At 50.8% G+C, this 18,125-nt stretch overlaps 7 protein-coding genes across 7 annotated transcripts; 6 read left to right on the plus strand and 1 right to left on the minus strand.

The window, feature by feature from the left end:
• Positions 1 to 716: 716 nt before the first annotated feature.
• STEHIDRAFT_162345 (uncharacterized protein) lies at positions 717 to 2,133 on the plus strand (the record flags this gene model as incomplete). The annotated part of the gene is made up of 4 exons (XM_007309995.1): positions 717 to 854; positions 917 to 992; positions 1,054 to 1,178; positions 1,240 to 2,133. 4 exons carry the CDS (start codon positions 717 to 719, stop codon positions 2,131 to 2,133), a joined length of 1,233 nt encoding a protein of 410 aa, XP_007310057.1.
• A 616-nt stretch (positions 2,134 to 2,749) lies between these two features.
• STEHIDRAFT_142535 (uncharacterized protein) lies at positions 2,750 to 4,698 on the plus strand. Its single transcript, XM_007309996.1, has 4 exons — positions 2,750 to 2,851; positions 2,922 to 3,285; positions 3,343 to 3,415; positions 3,469 to 4,698. The coding sequence occupies exons 1-4, from the start codon at positions 2,760 to 2,762 to the stop codon at positions 4,359 to 4,361; spliced, it is 1,422 nt and encodes a 473-aa protein (XP_007310058.1). The 5' UTR covers positions 2,750 to 2,759; the 3' UTR covers positions 4,362 to 4,698.
• A 331-nt stretch (positions 4,699 to 5,029) lies between these two features.
• Positions 5,030 to 6,203, plus strand: STEHIDRAFT_150312 (glutathione S-transferase-like protein). Its single transcript, XM_007309997.1, has 4 exons — positions 5,030 to 5,224; positions 5,279 to 5,381; positions 5,444 to 5,916; positions 5,978 to 6,203. The coding sequence occupies exons 1-4, from the start codon at positions 5,117 to 5,119 to the stop codon at positions 6,074 to 6,076; spliced, it is 783 nt and encodes a 260-aa protein (XP_007310059.1). The 5' UTR covers positions 5,030 to 5,116; the 3' UTR covers positions 6,077 to 6,203.
• A 12-nt stretch (positions 6,204 to 6,215) lies between these two features.
• STEHIDRAFT_104859 (tubulin nucleotide-binding domain-like protein) lies at positions 6,216 to 8,735 on the minus strand. Its single transcript, XM_007309998.1, has 11 exons — positions 8,504 to 8,735; positions 8,397 to 8,442; positions 8,266 to 8,332; positions 7,923 to 8,211; positions 7,808 to 7,867; positions 7,598 to 7,747; positions 7,401 to 7,535; positions 7,267 to 7,334; positions 7,027 to 7,198; positions 6,850 to 6,953; positions 6,216 to 6,790 (listed from the first exon to the last, which is right to left on the minus strand). The coding sequence occupies exons 1-11, from the start codon at positions 8,654 to 8,656 to the stop codon at positions 6,382 to 6,384; spliced, it is 1,653 nt and encodes a 550-aa protein (XP_007310060.1). The 5' UTR covers positions 8,657 to 8,735; the 3' UTR covers positions 6,216 to 6,381.
• Positions 8,736 to 9,118: 383 nt separating this feature from the next.
• STEHIDRAFT_162349 (alpha/beta-hydrolase) lies at positions 9,119 to 13,394 on the plus strand (the record flags this gene model as incomplete). Its single annotated transcript, XM_007309999.1, has 12 exons — positions 9,119 to 9,286; positions 9,388 to 9,410; positions 9,479 to 9,676; positions 9,769 to 10,067; positions 10,158 to 10,191; positions 10,254 to 10,300; positions 10,352 to 10,417; positions 10,498 to 10,715; positions 10,794 to 11,341; positions 11,404 to 11,528; positions 11,596 to 12,590; positions 12,648 to 13,394. 12 exons carry the CDS (start codon positions 9,119 to 9,121, stop codon positions 13,392 to 13,394), a joined length of 3,468 nt encoding a protein of 1,155 aa, XP_007310061.1.
• A 730-nt stretch (positions 13,395 to 14,124) lies between these two features.
• Positions 14,125 to 15,606, plus strand: STEHIDRAFT_86774 (endocellulase). The gene is made up of 9 exons (XM_007310000.1): positions 14,125 to 14,290; positions 14,352 to 14,459; positions 14,517 to 14,634; positions 14,686 to 14,751; positions 14,855 to 14,881; positions 14,940 to 15,030; positions 15,097 to 15,163; positions 15,228 to 15,265; positions 15,319 to 15,606. Exons 1-9 carry the CDS (start codon positions 14,161 to 14,163, stop codon positions 15,403 to 15,405), a joined length of 732 nt encoding a protein of 243 aa, XP_007310062.1. The 5' UTR covers positions 14,125 to 14,160; the 3' UTR covers positions 15,406 to 15,606.
• Positions 15,607 to 16,597: 991 nt separating this feature from the next.
• On the plus strand, positions 16,598 to 18,059 carry STEHIDRAFT_150316 (Alpha/beta hydrolase fold-3). The gene is made up of 8 exons (XM_007310001.1): positions 16,598 to 16,725; positions 16,802 to 16,896; positions 16,948 to 17,008; positions 17,082 to 17,284; positions 17,346 to 17,431; positions 17,516 to 17,691; positions 17,757 to 17,780; positions 17,846 to 18,059. The coding sequence occupies exons 1-8, from the start codon at positions 16,684 to 16,686 to the stop codon at positions 17,927 to 17,929; spliced, it is 771 nt and encodes a 256-aa protein (XP_007310063.1). The 5' UTR covers positions 16,598 to 16,683; the 3' UTR covers positions 17,930 to 18,059.
• Positions 18,060 to 18,125: the final 66 nt, after the last annotated feature.

Raw genomic sequence — 18,125 nt, forward strand, 5'->3', positions numbered from 1 at the left:
GAAGGGATGCCAAATCAGCGGCAGAGTATGGGTGTTGAAAGGTCCTCTCAATACTTTTGGGTAAGCTGTCATAAATCCGGCCGCGCTGCTCCCCGCATCTCGCACGACGATTGATATTGGCGCGATATGAAAGGCGTGCTATGGCCTCAAAAATCCCGAAGTTTTGACAAAACCGTTCTCGCCGGTTTCGCTGAATACTAGTAATCAGTGATTGAAACTGAAGATAAGTAGCGCGAATAGAGATGAGCAGGAGATAGAGCGCCATACATTGAGTAGTTCAAGTACTGCAAGTTGCGAAACTACAGGCGTTGTCTCGAAGGATGAAAGCTGCATCATGATAGATCATGATGCGCCATGGCTCGAAGTAAACTTTAGCAGGGCCGTGACTGACACCGACTGACACGCGAACGGAAATTCCGGCAACAGCCGGGCGACTGGAATGGCAATCATCAACACCAACATCCTTTGTCCGCAGCCATTGTGCTCCTCAACCTCTCGACATCCACGAAGTTCTCCTTTGTACCCTTTTCGTACGACACCGGTATACAACCCATTGTATTTGGTTGATCGACGCATATGAAGGGTTGCAGTGCTCAGGATTTTCGCTTGTTACTCTCGGAAACGTTGTCACTGCCAGTGTGGCCTACGTTCTTTCCTCTGACTGTCAATCGCAACTGCCCGTACGCGAAGCTTTCAGCATCGTTCATTTCCTCAAGATGACTCGCAAATTCCTCAACGTTCAGCGTTGGTGCGTTCTTACCCTAGAGCCTTACAGAGACGAGCAAGGTTATGCCCGGAGCTCGTCAGGAGTGGAAGGTGCACATGTCATTCCAGCCTCCATCTCAGCCCAAGAGGTATGTACCTTTTCTGTTCTACTTCACGTGTGACTTCTCATGCATCTCGTTTGCGTAAACAGAGGGCCAAACTAGAACGCATAGTCGGAGTGGATCCAGGAAAGCTCATGCTGGAGAACCCTTTGAATATCATTCCGCGTAAGTCCCTACTGCCGACACCCGTTAAGGCTCGTCACTGACAATGTGTCTTGTTTCACAGTGCGTGGCGATTGGCATATGGGCTACGATGGGGGTCAATGGATTCTCCTTCCGCACCATCCAGTGCTATTGGCCATAGCGGAGGGGTTTGCGAAAGGCAACAATCCGATTCGTTGGGGTGATAGAGTACGTTCCTCGAAGCCCATCAGTGAATGCGCGCCATTAACATTGACGATCCTATTTACAGCAATGCACGAATCTTAATTTCGAGCTGCATCACTATCAATTTGTTCCTTTCGGCCAGCGCGCGAAAAGTGTGCCTCTCTTTCGTCGCAAGTTCGAGGACCCCGCGCTCTACGATCGTCTCGTAGAGGATGATTGTGACATTTTTTCGCCACCGGATTTCGACCAGTATCCTGTCATACGTTCGACTGCGCATCCCTACGCCATCATCTGGAAGGCTGTGTACGAATTCGGCGAACGAGAGCTGGTCGACCTTCACCCGTCGCATATTACATCTATGATGACTGCCCAGGGCATCGTCGCTCTATGGAAATCTCGGTTCAAGCAGCCTCTGCCAACTCTTCCTCAACCTGGCTCGGGTCCTGACGCCGATGGTCAACACCGCTCTCCGGCGCCTTCAACTGGCAGTAGGCGGTGGAGTCGTGGCAAACGAGATGACCATGGTCAAGAACACTCAACCCCAACGGGACACCCTTCCTCTGAAGAGCCGGCCGGCCAGGACTCGGAGTGGCTGGCTGATACACCATCAGATATCGCATCGTCTCACTATGACTTCACTCCTCCTCCGCTTCCTGATCGGGAGGTCTGGATCGATGAAAAGTCTGTTGATGAGCAAGAACACAGACCTTCGAGCCTGGCAGCTTACTCTCCACCCGACGTCGATGCATGGCGAAAGGTATCTCAAGATTCACCCGTTCATGTGATCATTAACCGTGAATCGTCCCCCTTCGTGTACAACGACGCCACGCCTCTTGTTGGGCAGACCGAAGATTATCAAGAGAAAGCGGCGACACCTCCTGCCGGCGACTGGACTGAGTGGTCTCCCGAGTATCTTCGCCGCATTGGGCAAGACGGCGTCAGGCAACTTTTAGAGGAATATGCCATGCACCAGGATTGACTCCATCGCTTAGTGTACCTTTGACTCTCACTCGAACCTCTCCTTTAGCCGTCAACTGTCTTTTGTATATATTGTGGCGTTCTTGTACTAACAAGTTTCTGAATACAATTCGTAGCCTGGATTTTCCACCTTTGTCCTGGTGCCACCGGGGCGTCATTGGACCACGCCTCTACATCAGCCTCGGGCTGTATTAAAAAAGGAGAGATAGGCGCAAAAAATGAGAAATGCTTTCAAAGCGCGAGGAAGATGATGACTCGGATGTGGCCCCAGTATGGGAACAGGCTTGGCTTCGTCGGCTGCACAGATAACGACGTCAATAGTCTTGGCTCTACAACTCATCCGCTTACTCTCATCTTCAATGCTGCTCAGTGTCACTCTGCTTTGCGTTCCCTTCAGTTGCTGCGTCTCAGTGAGCGTTCAAGATAATAATGGCTGCTCAAGAAGCAGCATCAGACGTTTCGAATCTTATGTCTGTCCCACGCGGACAGGAGCGACTCGGAACTGTTCTAATTCTGGACGCAGGGCGTGCTGCTTATAAACGCTCGCCGACTTCGTTGAAGCTCTCACCATCTTCGCTCCTGCTGGCTTTCCCCGTGTGATAAGTAAACACGCAATTGGTTGATCGCATGTTCATTTGGTCAAGTGGGCTTCTCTGTTCGACTCTTGTTCTACTGCTTTGTGGACATGTTGCAGCGGACCAGAATGAGACAGACACAACGTGCGTCGTTCTCCCATATATATCTTCGAGGATTGCTGACAGACAGGTCAACTTCGGCGGTATTGGTCAGTGACATTATATTGAGCTACAGGCCATCGTTGTCGTACTCCCTTCCCCTCCAAGTTCTCCTGTTCACCATCATTTGTACAATTATTCTCGTGTTATGTGTTCATTTGGCTTTCACATCGTCCACCCACTGGAGCCTTTCTCCTTCATCATTTTCCCTCCAGTTATCGGCTTCTGTGTTCTTTCTATCGACACATGGCGCCATACTCATCATGGTGCTGAAGATTGCGAGCCGGCAAACGTTAAAGTGGCCGTATATGTTCTCTTGGGTTGCTGTGGAAATACCTCCCCAGATACCACCAGTGTGGTCAAGGGCGCGAGTCATCACTTGGTGTGTCGCCAGAACGATTAGCTCAGCCCTCGTGCAGGTCAGCGTCAAGTTTCGATTTCGATTTCTGCATTACATACTTATACACCAGTTGTAGGCATCGCATGTGCATTTATTAACCCTGCTCTATCCTTCGCGCTTCGAATCCCTTCTGCTACACTGCACGCTCGGTTAGTCGCTCTCGAGTTATGTCTAGACAGTCAGTCATCTGAATGAAATCAAGGCCCGCTCGTTGTGGTGTGCGCCGTCACTCAATTTTTACCTTTAATCCCACCTGCGCACCCGGACTATATTCACGTCACATACGCCATTCGGATGACCTGCACCGCCTCTCTCGCAATCCTCTTTTCGTCACTGCTGCTTGTCTGGTCTACACCCTTCTTCAATTCTTCTCCACCCGAGGATGACGTTGTGCCGACGTCTACACCATCTACAAAGCCACATCCACCCGTATCCTCTGCTGTTTCTTCACCACACTCAAAACCGCTGCATCCCCTTGCTCACCTCTTTCTCAGTTCGACCCCTCTGCCGCGAGCACGCTCCCTAACCAAGCTCTTCTCCTCGCGAGCTTGGTCTCGGCACTCTGGCACCCTAACACTCGCACTCTCAACGCTCTCACTCTCTCTCTTCAACATTATTCTCTCCCTTGCTTGTCTTGTCCATGCCGCTCACCCAACAGCCATCAGGGGCTCAACTATCGTGAACGATGAGGGTGGTCTGACTGTGACGATGGTCAGGGAGGCGCCGTGGCAGTTGGCGATGATCTGGGCGATCACACTTTGGCAGAGTTATCTGGGATGGTGGTGGTGGATCTGTGCAGGCGGGGATGTGGACGGAAGCGGAAGTGATGGGAGGGAGCAGAAGGAAAGGAATATTGGGCTCGGAGGCATACAAGGCGCGAAGGTGCAACTTGGCAAGTTGGGAAGGAGAATAAGGAGGAGGAAAGATGTAGGAAAGGCGAAAGCCGTGGTGAACAAGGAAATGGCTGGAGAGGAACAAACATACCGGGAAGCGATGTTGGACAGCCCGAAGATACTGGCCGCTGGGAGCACCTTTATACCTTCACCATCGCGCACCTCCAATCCTGCCTCGTCGACAGCACCTATGGGGAAATGATTGGGTGGTTTGAGCCAAGAGCTTGAGTCATCGGAAGGTGCGGGAGCCTGAGCGTACTCCCTCTCTCCGTCTGTGGAACGATCGTGCATCGGAGTATAGTATGGATACCTGTGTCGAGAAACTTACAGAAGTTTCGCCTTTCCGGGTCCTTCCGCACCCGTCGATATTATGGATCGACATCGGAGTATAGTATGGATACTCTAATCTTCGTCGAGGAACGAATACTATGCCGATCGCACATCGGCGTTTGATGATCAGTGTACACCTATTTGTTGTCCGCTTTCGAGCTTTGATGTTTCTAGCTGTTGTATCCGTACTTTATACCTCCTCCAAATTCAAACGGGGGTAGAACCATACATAGGAGACGTCTGTCTCGGACATCGTCATCAGCCCGAAAGTCTATACTCATGAGACGAGTCTGCACCTCGGGGGCCACATTTGCCACAGCTCGAAGCAAAGGCGGGTGCCACACGTTCAGATAGGGGCTCAACGCTCCAATTGCAAGTCACGCTCTTCCTCGATACCAAAGGTTTCACACTCCTCCATGTATGTATCTTACTCATTCATCTTCCTGACCATGTTTGTAAGTAGCAGGTAACATGCTACGAAGATAGATCAGACAGTATCTCAGATGACGACATGTGAACAAGTTCCGTCGCAATGAGCTTGCGGGAGGCCGTCTCGCATATATAAAGCCATCCGGGCACCTTGTATCCTCTCCATAAAGCTCCAACATCACTCTCTTGGTCCTGATAATGTCTCGAGTCCCCGACGCTCAGATTTTCCCTCATGCCACTGGAAACGCGGCGAAGACCGTTGAACAGCATAGCGCACCTCAGGACCTAGTTTTCTGGGCTGGATGGGTATGTTCACATGGGTGTTACGTCTCCGAGTGTTTTTAGGCTGACGTCGCTCAGTTCTGCCCTTATGTTCAACGGAGTTGGATCGTTCTCGAGGAGAAGGGTATCCCGTATCAGTACAAAGAAGTGAACCCCTACAACAAAGAGAAGCACTTCCTTGGTATTTGACAATCTTTCAACATTCATTGAAGAGCATCACTTAGTTCTACTCTTCATACGTAGACATCAACCCCAAGGGCCTCGTCCCTGCGCTGGAATTCAAGGGACAACCCCTATACGAGTCCCTCATCATCAACGAATTCCTTGAGGATAACTATCCCACACACGGCAAACACCTCCTTCCAGATGACACTTTCGCCCGCGCGCAAGCTCGCCTGTGGATTGATCACATCAACAAAGTCATCGTCCCCGCCTACATGCGCCTCATCCAGTCACAGCCATCTTCCGAGCCCGAGAAAGTACAGGCGGCATTGGAAGAGCTGATCAAGGGACAGAAGACTCTGGCAGAAAAGGTGAAGGGACCCTATTTCTTTGGCGATGAGTGGAGCTTGGTGGATGCGGCGTTGGCACCGTGGATGACTAGGGACTATGTGGTAAGGGAACACAGGGGTTATGAGAGAAGCTTGGCGGGGGAGAAGTGGGAGAAATACGCGGAGGCGCTGGAGACGAGAGACAGTGTTGTGAAGACATGCAGTGTGGGTGTCGTTGTCGCATATAACTCAGGCTGGCTGTTGCTGACCCTGGCGATGAATACAGGAGCGTCAATATCTGAACGAGATCTATGGAAGATACTTGCGCAACGAGGCGCAGAGTGAGGCTGCAAAGGCGATTAGGGCGGGTAGGGCCATTCCTTGAGCGGAGCTCTACAATTGTATTCATACCAAATTCTCTTGTATTCTTCAAAATCGCCTCATGTATATGTATACACTCTCCACTCAAGAATTACACGGAAAATCAACGAGCACAAGCAGAGGTGTTCATCCTCACAGGGAGAGCGGATGATATTGTGGCCCCTTAGAGTAAGGATATGAAGTACTGTGGCCCAAGTTTGAAAAGCTTGCAAGCACCACGGGGCTTGTTTTGCGGGATACATTTGTGGTCATCCCCTCCTCATACTATGGCCGTGCATTTTTACTTCTCACCACTGAAACGTACACCATTCAGTCTTCGTCGATCATATCTTCTTCCCATTGCTTCCCTCTCTCCTCGTCCTCACCTAGTTCACTCTCCTCCCCGCCTTCTCTAACCCCAAACCCATCCGCAAGCACCCACATCTCATCCCTCAACTCCTTCACCTCATCCCCGTCGATCGCATCACCTGCACCCACCGCCTCCCAATCCACCTTCCTCTTCACGCATTTGTCTAGGAATGTCGCGTAGTTCGAGAATAGGGCAGGGAGGCCGCTGGGGCTGAGAGTGAAGGACGATAGGAGGGAGATCGAAGTGGGTAGCGGTCGGGGAGTAGATGGTGTGGCGGCGAGGATTCCGCGCTTGGATGTGGTTAGGGAGGAAGGAGAGAAGATGGAGGGATATGAGGAGGGGAGAGGGTAGGTTGTAGCGGTGAAGAGGCTGCAAGTGAATAGCATATGAGGCCTGGTACGAAAAAGCGAAGAGGAAAGGAGACGGACCTAGAGATTGATGATGGTAGTTCGAAATCCGAATATTTTTTCTTGCCCTGTTCAGACGCCCCTCGTATGATATCCCATCGGTATATCGGCACCACAACGTCATCCTGCATCAAAAAGAATTCACATGAGGACTTGGAGGCTAGGAAGCCGTACATTAACACAGGAGAGTCAACGAACCTCTTGCATATTGAAGCCCGAGAAATTCATCATCCCTCTCCTCAGTGCTTCGTCCGACGCAAAAGCATTTGACGTCAAAGGTAAAAGACCGTTCAGTTCCGCGAACGGTGTGTTGCCATCATAGTTGACCTTGGTGCACAGATCGGTGAGGGATACGAGCTCGCCTTTTATTCTACCACCATCGGAGGTTAGTCACGGGTGGAAAGATGAAGAAAGTCGAAAGGATCGTGGGAGACGAACCGGAGAGGTAATGTGGCGGTCTCGAGGTGAGCGGACAGGATGGCTGAAGTTTCGTATGCGCTCCGTGACTTTTGTCGATCGTGTCAGCTTCAATCTCTGATCGATATATGAATTCGAGCTTTCAAAGAACTCACATCGAAGTTGAGTTGTTCAGACCATGACCCCGTACGCCACAAGTCCGGATTTTGCAGTGGTACATTCATCGTCGAGAGTTCGTTGAGGCTACGAAGGCATAGTACATCATTGACTGCGTTTCGAATTCCTATATACTGCAGATATATTTTCCGACATAGATTAATGAACGACGGTAGATGAAGTAGAGGCTGCGTACATCGTCGACGTCGATGTGGCCCGGTCGAGCGTTGGAAAGAATAGGGAATGTGAGAGTTGATGGCTTGGTTCCATATTCGTCTCGGAAGGCGGACAGCAGTGAAGATGTAAAGGATCCAAAAGCTGAGACTTCGGTGGTTAAGTGAAGGCCCTGCAAGGGATGACCGAACTGTTAGGCATGCTCTACAACCTGTCATAGATATAAACTTACCTGGAGAGCGTCGCATTCCTCCACAAATTGCCTGAACGGCTCTTCCATCAAAGAAGTATCCTGCGAGAGCTGGGTCAGTTATAAACTCGGCACTCCAAATGTTATAAGCACACACTGCGTTGAATCGGTCGAATGTCTGCTTCCCGAGACTCCAGTTCCCATCTACGTTCTCCCAGTCTGCCACGTCGGGCAAAGCCTGGATGGTCCGTGGATGGTAATAAAGGCGGTTATAATCCGACCAGTACCTTAAATCAGTGCTCCTCAGAGGTTCTGCTACTTTCTCGGAGGATGGATCCTGATCGTCAGTCTGTGGCGCAGGGGTAGGATCTTCTCCGGCTGCAAGACGAGCCTGGTAAGAGCTCGGTTCAATGGGTGGTTGACGGAACTCGGAGACCTCTCCAGTCCTATCGTTCCTAATGGTCAGATCACGCACTTCGACGAAAAAGATTACGATCTACCATAAGGATTCGGCGTCTTCGTCTTCGGCATATAAAGCATTCGTGCGTCGCAGGGCACCAAAATTGGCTACGACAGTCGGGAACACGACATGATTACATTGGATGTTAGGTGAAGATAATCTAAAACATACCTTTGCGGTCAAAGAGGAGTAGCCGTGGGCAGAATGTTTCCTCTCCCTACAGGCTTGCATTCATCAAGTCAGGATACAAGGTGGTGCTGTGCTGCCAAGAGACGCACGCGCGGCGACAGTCCTTGTCTGAAGGAGATATCGTTCAAGGTGACAACGGGTTCGTCTTCATCGTAGGTAAAATACTCTTGCTGGGTATTCCAGAAGTGGGTACCGATATGGTTGGAGAGATTCCCTGCCTGAATGTAGAGAATTTCCCTCATGTATATTTTTGTTTTCGATAAGGCTTTAGAAAGACGAGTTTAGCGTCCTCTAGGTTATGCGGATAGAATCGATGGAGGTCTTAGTCTGAGGCGGCAAAGTTGGAGAGCAAGGATGGAGCGGACGGCGCCACAACCGGCCGTAGGAATAATGATGCACACGTTGTGGCGAGGCGAGGGAGCCGACACGGCGCCAAGGCTCTCGGAGGTGCAACCCTTATGAACGCAATGTTCGCTCTGATACTCTGCCCGCCTTCTCCCTCCAACCACTACATTGCTACTCTTCAACCTCAAATAATTCTTTCCTAGGCTCCTTTTCACTCTATTTATCTTGCTGGCCGCACATAATAGATCGCTTGGCTGACCCAACTCGACGAAGTACTGGCATCTCTTTGGACCACCCACATTTCGACGTTTTCTCGCTGTACAACAACCTAATAATCTTGTATAATCAAGTCTATTGTAATGCCGAACTCGTTGACACGTCAAGCTGGTCTGAAGCTTGGCCCTATCTTCCTCGATACACTTGTGAAGCATTACTTTGAAAGGATGCGGAAGGACAATGCATCGAAAACAAACATACAGCTCAGGCAGGATGAATTGCTTTACGATGAGACGTTCGTTATCGTCAAGGTGCGCGACGTTCGCTATGCCGCGTCACCGTGCTTCTCCTACCCCGATAGGCAGGTAGAGGGGTATCATAATAGTGTCTAATTGGTCCCTCTCGTTCACAGAAATTCCTTGACGCCTCAACCAAGTACGTGGTCTATCCAGTTATTTGGATTTCTGCTGACCTCGCGCTGGCATACTCTGCATCATATCTAGACATACAGTCGAAGAACTACAGGCTTTCTCCAACACCCGCACACCCTCGCCTCCATGGGTCCATTCAATTCGTCTAGTCATCCCCATGTCATGTTGTGATGAAGCAGCCACTTATCTCATCGAGGCCTTTGGCGGTGAAGAGGTCATGAAGCAGACCGTCGGCGGCACTAAATGGTGGCAGGTTCGCGGTATCAAAGGGTGCGTCATGTGTTCCCATCCCTGCTCCTACCACCACGCTGACTCTTCCCCATCACATGGTGATATTCCTTCGCTTTCTGGTCCTGGCTTAGTGTGGATGCTGAATGGTTAACAGCAAAGAAAGATTGGCAAGAGGCCAAACGACGAGCCAAAGAGCAGCAGGAACCGCACAAGCAGGGACTGAAGAAGAATAGAAGTCTGAGCATCCGTCTCAATGGAAAGCCTAAGGCTGCGGAACCTGTGGTACCGGAGGTGTTGGACGGTGATAACAATGTGGGTGGTGAGGTTCCGAGAGCGAAGAAGGAAGGAAGCCAGGATGACGATGATGAGCCGAATGGAACGTACCAACCGGAGATGGACGAAATGCGGTGTATCCTGTATTCGCATGGAGGTATGTATTCTTCATACTTCTCCCACTCCTCTACCTAATGTGGTCTCATGAGTGCTGGCTGACGGTCTATAACTACTTGTCACACTACAGGTGGCTACTATTTCGGCAGCATTGACCAGGAAAGGTAAGCGGGTATCTACATAAACCATCACAACTTGACGTACTCATCCTATCGTATTCCACTAGGTACAGTATCCAGCGTTATGCACGAAAGATACATGGCCGTGTCCTCGGTCAGTAGTCATCAGTCTCCAACCTGTTCCCCTAAGCTGACTGGCCAACAGCCGTCAACTATCGTCTCTCGCCACAATACCCTTTCCCCTGTGCCATCCAAGACCTCATAGCCGCATGTATGTCTCTTTCAACACCTCTCACGCATTGCTCTGCTCAATCTCCTGACTTCGTCGTGTGCCACACCCTTGCCCCACAGATCTTTTCCTCATTCGTCCGCCACCGGATGCTTCTCATAGACCCGTCAAACCAGAACATATCGTCATAGCAGGAGATTCTGCCGGTGGCGGCCTCTCTCTTGCGCTTCTCCAGGTTCTGCGAGACTCCGGCCTACCATTGCCAGCGGGCGCTGTGTTGATCTCTCCTTGGTGTGATTTCACCCATTCATTCCCAAGCATATTTACAAACACAGACACCGTATGTATATCTTCCAGCTATAATCTCCAAAGAATATTGCGGCACTAACATATAATTGGTTTTGCGTGGCACGATCAGGACGTCATCCCAGCCACCGGCCTCTCCCTTCACAAACCCTCTGCCCTCTGGCCACCACCCTCAGATGACCTGACTACGCACGTCCGTGACCGTCTCCACCGTGCCGTCCATACTGTTCTCCATCGTTCTCGCAAACCGTTCCACCCCTCCTCACCTTCCTCCGTCAATTTTACTCATCCATCAGTTATGTCCGGAGCCATGCTCGGGCCTCCACAACAATCGACAGAATCGACGGGCCGTACGCTACCCACAAAGGACGGACCCATGGACGTGGGCAGCACCGCGTCACTACCAATGCCTAATCGCGTGACTAGTGAAGGCCCTGGTGCCCATCATGAAGGCCGTAGTGGGATGAAAGATGAACTGATTTGGCTAGACACAGTCGACGGGAAGAGGATCGAGATCACCCAACAAATTCAGCTTTATGCCCCGAACTCGGTGTTGAGGCATCCGCTTGTCAGCCCGTGCTTGAGTTATTTGGGAGGTTTGTGCCCGTTGTTCTTCATAGCGAGCGATAGAGAGGTGTTGAGAGACGAGGTGATCTTCGCGTAAGTATCTGCCTTTTGACACCGTCTACTCGTCTGCTGAACCATGAATGTGCATGGGACAGTGCACATAAAGCAGCGTACCCGGATAAATATCCGATCAGGGAAGAAGTGAGGGCGATGTATCCCGCCCTGAAGGGTATCGAGTCTCGATACGGACCCTCTTCTGTACATTTACAGGTCTACGACGGTTCGTCCTCCCTGTGCGACTGATAGCACCCCATTCAACCATTCAACGCATTGACTTCTCACCACAGATGCAGCACACGTTCTTCCTGTCCTCTTTTCCTTCACTACTCCCGCTAAGTACTGCTACCGCGCCATCGCGTCTTTCTGCAAGCACGTCACCAAGATGACCCCCGCGTCAACTATCCCCTTCCTTGACGAACCTGTGTCCGTACCCGATCTTCACTCCGGGGATCCGATTCCTGTATCATCATCTCCTGGGGAGCTTACGCCAGCGGATGGAAGGAGTGTAGTTGCCGTTCCTGCGCCGGAGGGTAATAACGGAAAGGACACGAAGCAGGCATCGTTGGGCGTCAGTGGGGCCCAGTCAATGGGGGCTTCGAGGTCCAGCCTCGCATCTGCCTCGACGTCTGGTGCAGCCTTTGTATCAGACGGTAACAATTTCGCACTCCCGAATTCACGAGACGACAGTCTAGAGATTCAAGTTCGCTCGGCACCCATATCGAACCTTCGAGCGCCGTGGAACGGCGAACATATCAAACCACCCGTACCTTCTGTACCTTCGACACCACCTTCGCAGAGCCAGTCCTTCGATTCGCCCGTGAATTCGCTCAGCTCTCCAACGAACATCCAGTTCAACGTGAACGGGAAAGGGAGGGTGTCCGACGACAAGAAGTCCACATGGAGCTTGAAACGTGTTGAGTCAGCGCGGAGCTGGCATAGCGGTCTCTCGAAAGCTGCTTCGACAATACGGACAGGACGGAGCCTCAAGGCCTCTGGATCTGGCTCTGCAAAGGGCGCGTCTTTAGCCCGCAACGCCACCGTGAGTGGAGGGATTGGCGATGGCGCTGTCGAGAAGGAAATTGCTCCTCCTGTTCCGAAGCGAGCACTGGAGGACGCACCGCCGGATAGGAACGATTCGAACGACGTGGCGGGACCGAGGTTCAATCTTTTCGGTTCTTCGAGAGAGAAGGCAAGAGAGCAGCGGAAGAGAGACAGCGAGGAAGGTTCGAAGGGTATGGAGGACGTCATGGCTGGGGACGCCATAGTCTATGAGAGTAATTGGGTGAGCCCGTCTCTCTTTTTTGCTTACAGTCGTTGGATGCTAAGTATGAGGTGTCAGGGTTTCTCCCCTCCAAACAACGCCATGATCCGCGAACGTGTTTCTACGCAAGGCGTTATCCGGCCCCTTGAGCCAGAGGACGAATTACCGGCCCTTCAAGTCCCGCCAGACCTGATCGGCGCCCTCTCCGAACGTGCTCTTCGACGCTATGTCGATGGCAAAGAACGGTTCGACAAGAAATTCTCGTCGACCATCAAGCATATCGCAAAGCAGAGGGAGCGGAATCTTAAACAAGGAAGTCAAGATGCGCATCGCCGTATCACGCAGTTGCAACACTATCTGGAGAGGGAACGTGAAGCCGCAGGAGGCAGCTCACAGCCATCTACTCCTCGACTCGATAACTCACACGGTAAAGATCAGGATCATGGGACGGGGGTAGGAGATGGACTGTTGAAGGCATCGGCGAGCTGGAGTCTTGCGTGGGCGCTGAATGGGGACGAGAGACCTCCGCCAAGCTCAATTGTGGCGAGAAGAGACACTGAGGAAGCGTTAGAATTGGCCAGGGTCGCGGACATGGCGGTGTTGGCTCAGGAGAGCGAGTGGAACGCAAACAACCTGTGGTCGGTTGTCTTGAACTTCTTGACGGTCGCTCCAGACAAGGACAAGGCTGGTATCGATCCTAAGAGTGGCGTCCACGAGAGCTTGAAGGAATGGTCGCGGAAGAGCTCGAAGTTCGCGCCGTTTTCGAAAACGAAACCGGATGCCGATGTGGCGGAAAACGGGAGGGAGAAAGGAAAGGGACCTTGAAGCTTTGAGACCTCCTTGAGGTCGTGTTAGCTTGCATTTCTCCGTAACCGGTGAGTTCTCATAGTTATTTGTGATACGGTACTACGCCGAAGTCTGACACTCGATTCTGTTGATCTCACTCCTTCCTCGGGTATCTCGTCTTCTCTACCCAACCGAACTTTGTCCTGCGCCAAGTGTTCGTCCTCTGCCTCTGTGCATCTCGTTCGAGACCCTCCGCATGCCTTGGAGGAGTTAAGTTCCCTCTTCTGTGCAATTGTATATTGACTGCAAGGAAATATAATTGGATTGTAATGCAAACCTAGGGATGTTGTCGGCTCCGTCATGTCTGCGTCTTACTTCTTCCAACCGAATCTCGGGATAGCGTCACATTTGAAAGAGTTTCCGAGTTGTGCTAATGCTTCTCTGATGTCCTCTCCCCTTCAACATACGTGCTGGATATACCTCGGTAGTATCCGGTGCTTTTCGAAGCGCATTGGATGGCACGAGCCAACTCACTTGATTCTGCGCGGTGCAATGTGGGGTCATCATCAGCCACCTTGGTCTTGGTCTAATTATTTAGCGATGCGAGTAAAAGCCCGCATCACCAACAAAAGTTCGCTAGCTTCGAATGGTCTTACGGTGCCAAGGTTCGTAGCCACATTTCTCCGACAATTATATGCACTAATTCGAGACCATCCGGACAGCATAAAACTTGAAGGCTCAGAACGAAGAGGATCATTGTCTTTACGCTCCGACACCCTGACTAGCAAGTTCCATCTCTGCAGAAATGTTCTCTCTGTCTTCGGTCTTTGTTGGTTTGTTGTGCGTCGCCACCGCAAGCGCTCAGCTTATTACTGGCGCATTCACATGCGAGGCTGCAGGCGAATATACACTATGCCAAAACCTGTGGGGAGCAGGTATGTATATATCCCTCTTGTATCGCGTTACATACTCTTTGATGACTGTGGCTATGGCTAGCCGCCGGCGTTGGTGGTCAAAATTCGACGTTGATCAGCACCTCTGGCAACGAGGTGTCGTGGATGACCAACTGGACGTGGGCCAATGGCCCTAACAATGTCAAGAGTTGTACGTGTGTACCAATATATTGGCGGCCCTCGGTGCGTGCGCTGAACTGCCTCGCAGATGCAAATGTAGAGTCGAGCACTGTAAAGGGAGCGCAACTCTCAAACATCACCAGTGTGCCAACCGCGTGGAACTGGACGTATGCCACAAAATCGTCGGATATTCGTGCTGATGTGTCGTAAGCAATTCTTGTTGGTGTATGACCTTGCTCTCATGTGTAGCTCGAAAGATACGACATCTGGCTCGGTACCACTCCGGACGGCACTCCTGCTACTACCGCCTCCTCCTATGAAATGTACGTCTACGTCGGGGGCTGCTCTTCTTTTTTTTTTTTTTTTTTCATTTCTGAGCACTAACTGGTTCATTCTATCGCCTGTGGCCGTCATCATCGTCAACAGTATGATCTGGCTGTCAGGCCTTGGCGGGTGAGTGGTGATGCACCTACTTAAACTTCGTAATAGTCCTAACGCTGCTATGGAACAGCATCCAACCCGTCGGCTCCGTCAATACGTCTGGTATCCAGATCGGTGGACATAACTGGACTCTCTGGAGTGGCCCTAACGCCAATTGGGAGGTTTGTACCTTGTACTCGTATTCAAGAAGAGCGGTGTTTGAGGACTTTTTGTGCTGCTCTGAACAGGTGTTTTCCTTTGTCAGTGCCGATGGGGACATCACCAGCTTCACCTCAGACCTGAACGATTTCTTCGGTAAGCTGGTGGTCGCCCATCGCTTGCACCATCGGGAAAAGACTGAAGATTTCGTGTTCTCCAGAATATTTGGTAGCTAATCAGGGAGTTTCTACTTCCCAGGTACGTATCATCTGCCAGAGCCTAGACTTTATTCACGCTTACTCTGCTATCAGTTCCTACAAGCTATTCAGACGGGGACGGAACCTTTCGTTGGTTCTGCGGACCTCATTATTGAGAGCTTCAGCGTCTCTCTCAGCTGAACGCGGTCGGCAGCTTGTCTATAGGGATGACGTGAACCGCTCATTGCTGTCAAGTTCACGTGTAGACCAGTCACAGCTTCAGTGAACCTTGATGAGACCTGTTTTGGCCAGTGAATGGATTTGGTTGTGACTCATGTGTTTCCTTCTCCCTACCCAAACGTGACTTATACGGGGTCCATAGCCTCCAGGCCCCTGCTCCCCACATGTAAGGATGAACAAGAGCTATTTCAGTGAATTCGAAGTAGTTCGACGAATTATGTTCTGGGGTAGGTGACTCATAGCAGTCCTGCACCTACTAGACGTCGGTGAGACCAGTTTGCCCGTTCCTACATCTAGAGACACATTGTTCTCTAGTGTCCCCGGAACATAACGTTTACGAGTGGCCAAAGACGACACTTTTCCTCGTTCTTCTACGAGAGACCCCTGAAAGACTCAGGTATCACGACAAAGATGTACGGACACAATGTGAATCACATAACTGCCGCGAGTTGAACATTCTACTGAGTCCTGACCGTGTTTCATTGTCTAGCAGGTGGCGTATTACCCCATGGGTTCCAGGCAATGTTGTGGCCAGATGGATATATCACAATTCGACTGTCGTGGACATCGGGCTCAATCTTCCGATGGATCCCGCTAAGTATGTTGAATAACTGCATCGAGCACAGAAGTCGGACCACACCTGTGGCGCGAGAAAGTACGACTTGCAATGCTGACGACATTTGTCCTCGAAGGCTCGACATCCAAATCCCCCATTGTGTGTCCATTGTGTGTCCACTGCGAGGTGAGTCGCCTATCACCCATAGCTGACAACCATCTTTGTGTCCTTCTGACTCAAGATCCGTCAAATTGATGGACCCTGTGCCCTCATACTGTAACGGCGAAGGCCACCATGGCACGCAGGCTGTCGCACTATTTAGTACAGCGAGTCCACCTTCTCTAGTATCCAATTGACTTCAGGCGCAATCTGCAACAATGGCTCACTTGTCTACTCCTGATCCCGAGTACGCAGAAGTAGTCAAGTCCTTTCCGAGTACGGATAGAGCTCAAAGTCACGATGTCGCAGTAGCACGCAAAGGACTCGAACTCTTAGACGTGACACTCAAGGAGGTTCTGAGGCCCCAACTGCCCAAAGGTGAGCACTGTAACCGTTAAGCAACACAGGAAGGCGACTGACTTGAAATCATTATAGATAGCGAATATAGTATTGTAAATCACAAAATCAAGTCGATCAATCGTGGGGAGTTCGAGATACGATGCCTTGTTCCTACTCCTGCTGGAATGAGTGAAGAGACGTTCCCCCTGTTAGTCTGGTATCACGGGGTACGTGTGCAGAACGATATACGCTTTACCTCTTCGCTCAGAGGAATGGAGCTGATACTGACTGGATAAATACTAGGGAGGATGGGCTGCTGGACACATGGACCAGGATGACTACGACCTCCGGATGCTGTGCGTCAAAGTGGGCATTTCTATAGTCAACGTAAACTACAGGTCAGATCGATGTTCGGTCACAAATGAGAACATAACTTATAGAACAAACAGGAAAGCACCAGAGTGTCCGTTTCCAACCTTCATGGAAGATTCGTATGCGGCGCTCAAATGGGTCTGTCTGCGTAGTCAATTCCTCAAGTATTGATCTCATTTTTTCTCGATGATTGTCTCGACTCTATACCTAGGCACTCACCAACGCGGCCGAGCTCCATGCGTCCCCCGCTAAAGGATTCATCATTTCCGGGCAGTCGGCAGGTGGAGAGATTGCCGCTGTGCTCTCACATTGGGCTAGGGACGACCCGTTCTTTCAGGGAGAGGGCAGATGCCTGACCGGACAACTTCTGCAATGTCCTCTGGTCTTGCATCCACTGGCCTCTGAGAATACGCAGTACTCATCCATCTCTCCTTTTGCACTCAAGCTCGTCTGAATTTTCTCCTTGTCACTACAGCTACAAAGACGAATTGCGGTCGATGGAACAGTTCAACGATCCAAAATCCCCCATGGCGAACGCAGACGACATCCGTTGGTATTCCGGTAAGTATCTTGTGCAACCCGTGCTTGGAAGTGACTACTTTAATCATATATTCCGGCCATTGACGTTTGTCCTGATGAATATAGGATTGACGGGAGCGGGTGCGAGGGACCCCAACTTTAGCCCCATCTTATTCACGTCGCACTCCAACCTTCCTCCGATGGTCATAATGATTTGCGGGCTGGATGCTCTGAGAGATGAAGAGTTTCTGTATGAACGTGTACTGAGAGAAGCAGGCGTTAAAACCAAGACATACATGTATGTTATTCTACTACTTATCGTATCGATCCTATGCTATTGGCGCTGATGAGTACTGCGAACAGCTATCCAGGCCTTCCCCATTGCTTCTACGTACGCACTAGTCTATATTTTCGAATATTAGTGGCAGTTGATCTTATCCTTTCTTTTGCTTGCAGATGTTTATGAGGCACATCAGTATGTCTCAACAGTTCATGAATGAATACGTGGAGGGAGTGAAATGGTTGCTAGAACAAACATAAGTTCCGGCTTCATATCAGAATCATAAGGTCAGGATGCAGTGGTAACTGCCACTTATGCAGCATGCGCGTAATTCAAACATGTATATACTTACATCAGTACTGGTAGCGGAGGAAAATACACTCCGCCGGCATCAAGCGGGGCGTGTAAGTACAGACGGTCTCTTGACACGCTACCACGGGTCACGGTTGACCACCA

The sequence above is a fragment of the Stereum hirsutum genome, assembly GCF_000264905.1.
Source record: "Stereum hirsutum FP-91666 SS1 unplaced genomic scaffold STEHIscaffold_19, whole genome shotgun sequence".
Taxonomy (NCBI): domain Eukaryota; kingdom Fungi; phylum Basidiomycota; class Agaricomycetes; order Russulales; family Stereaceae; genus Stereum; species Stereum hirsutum.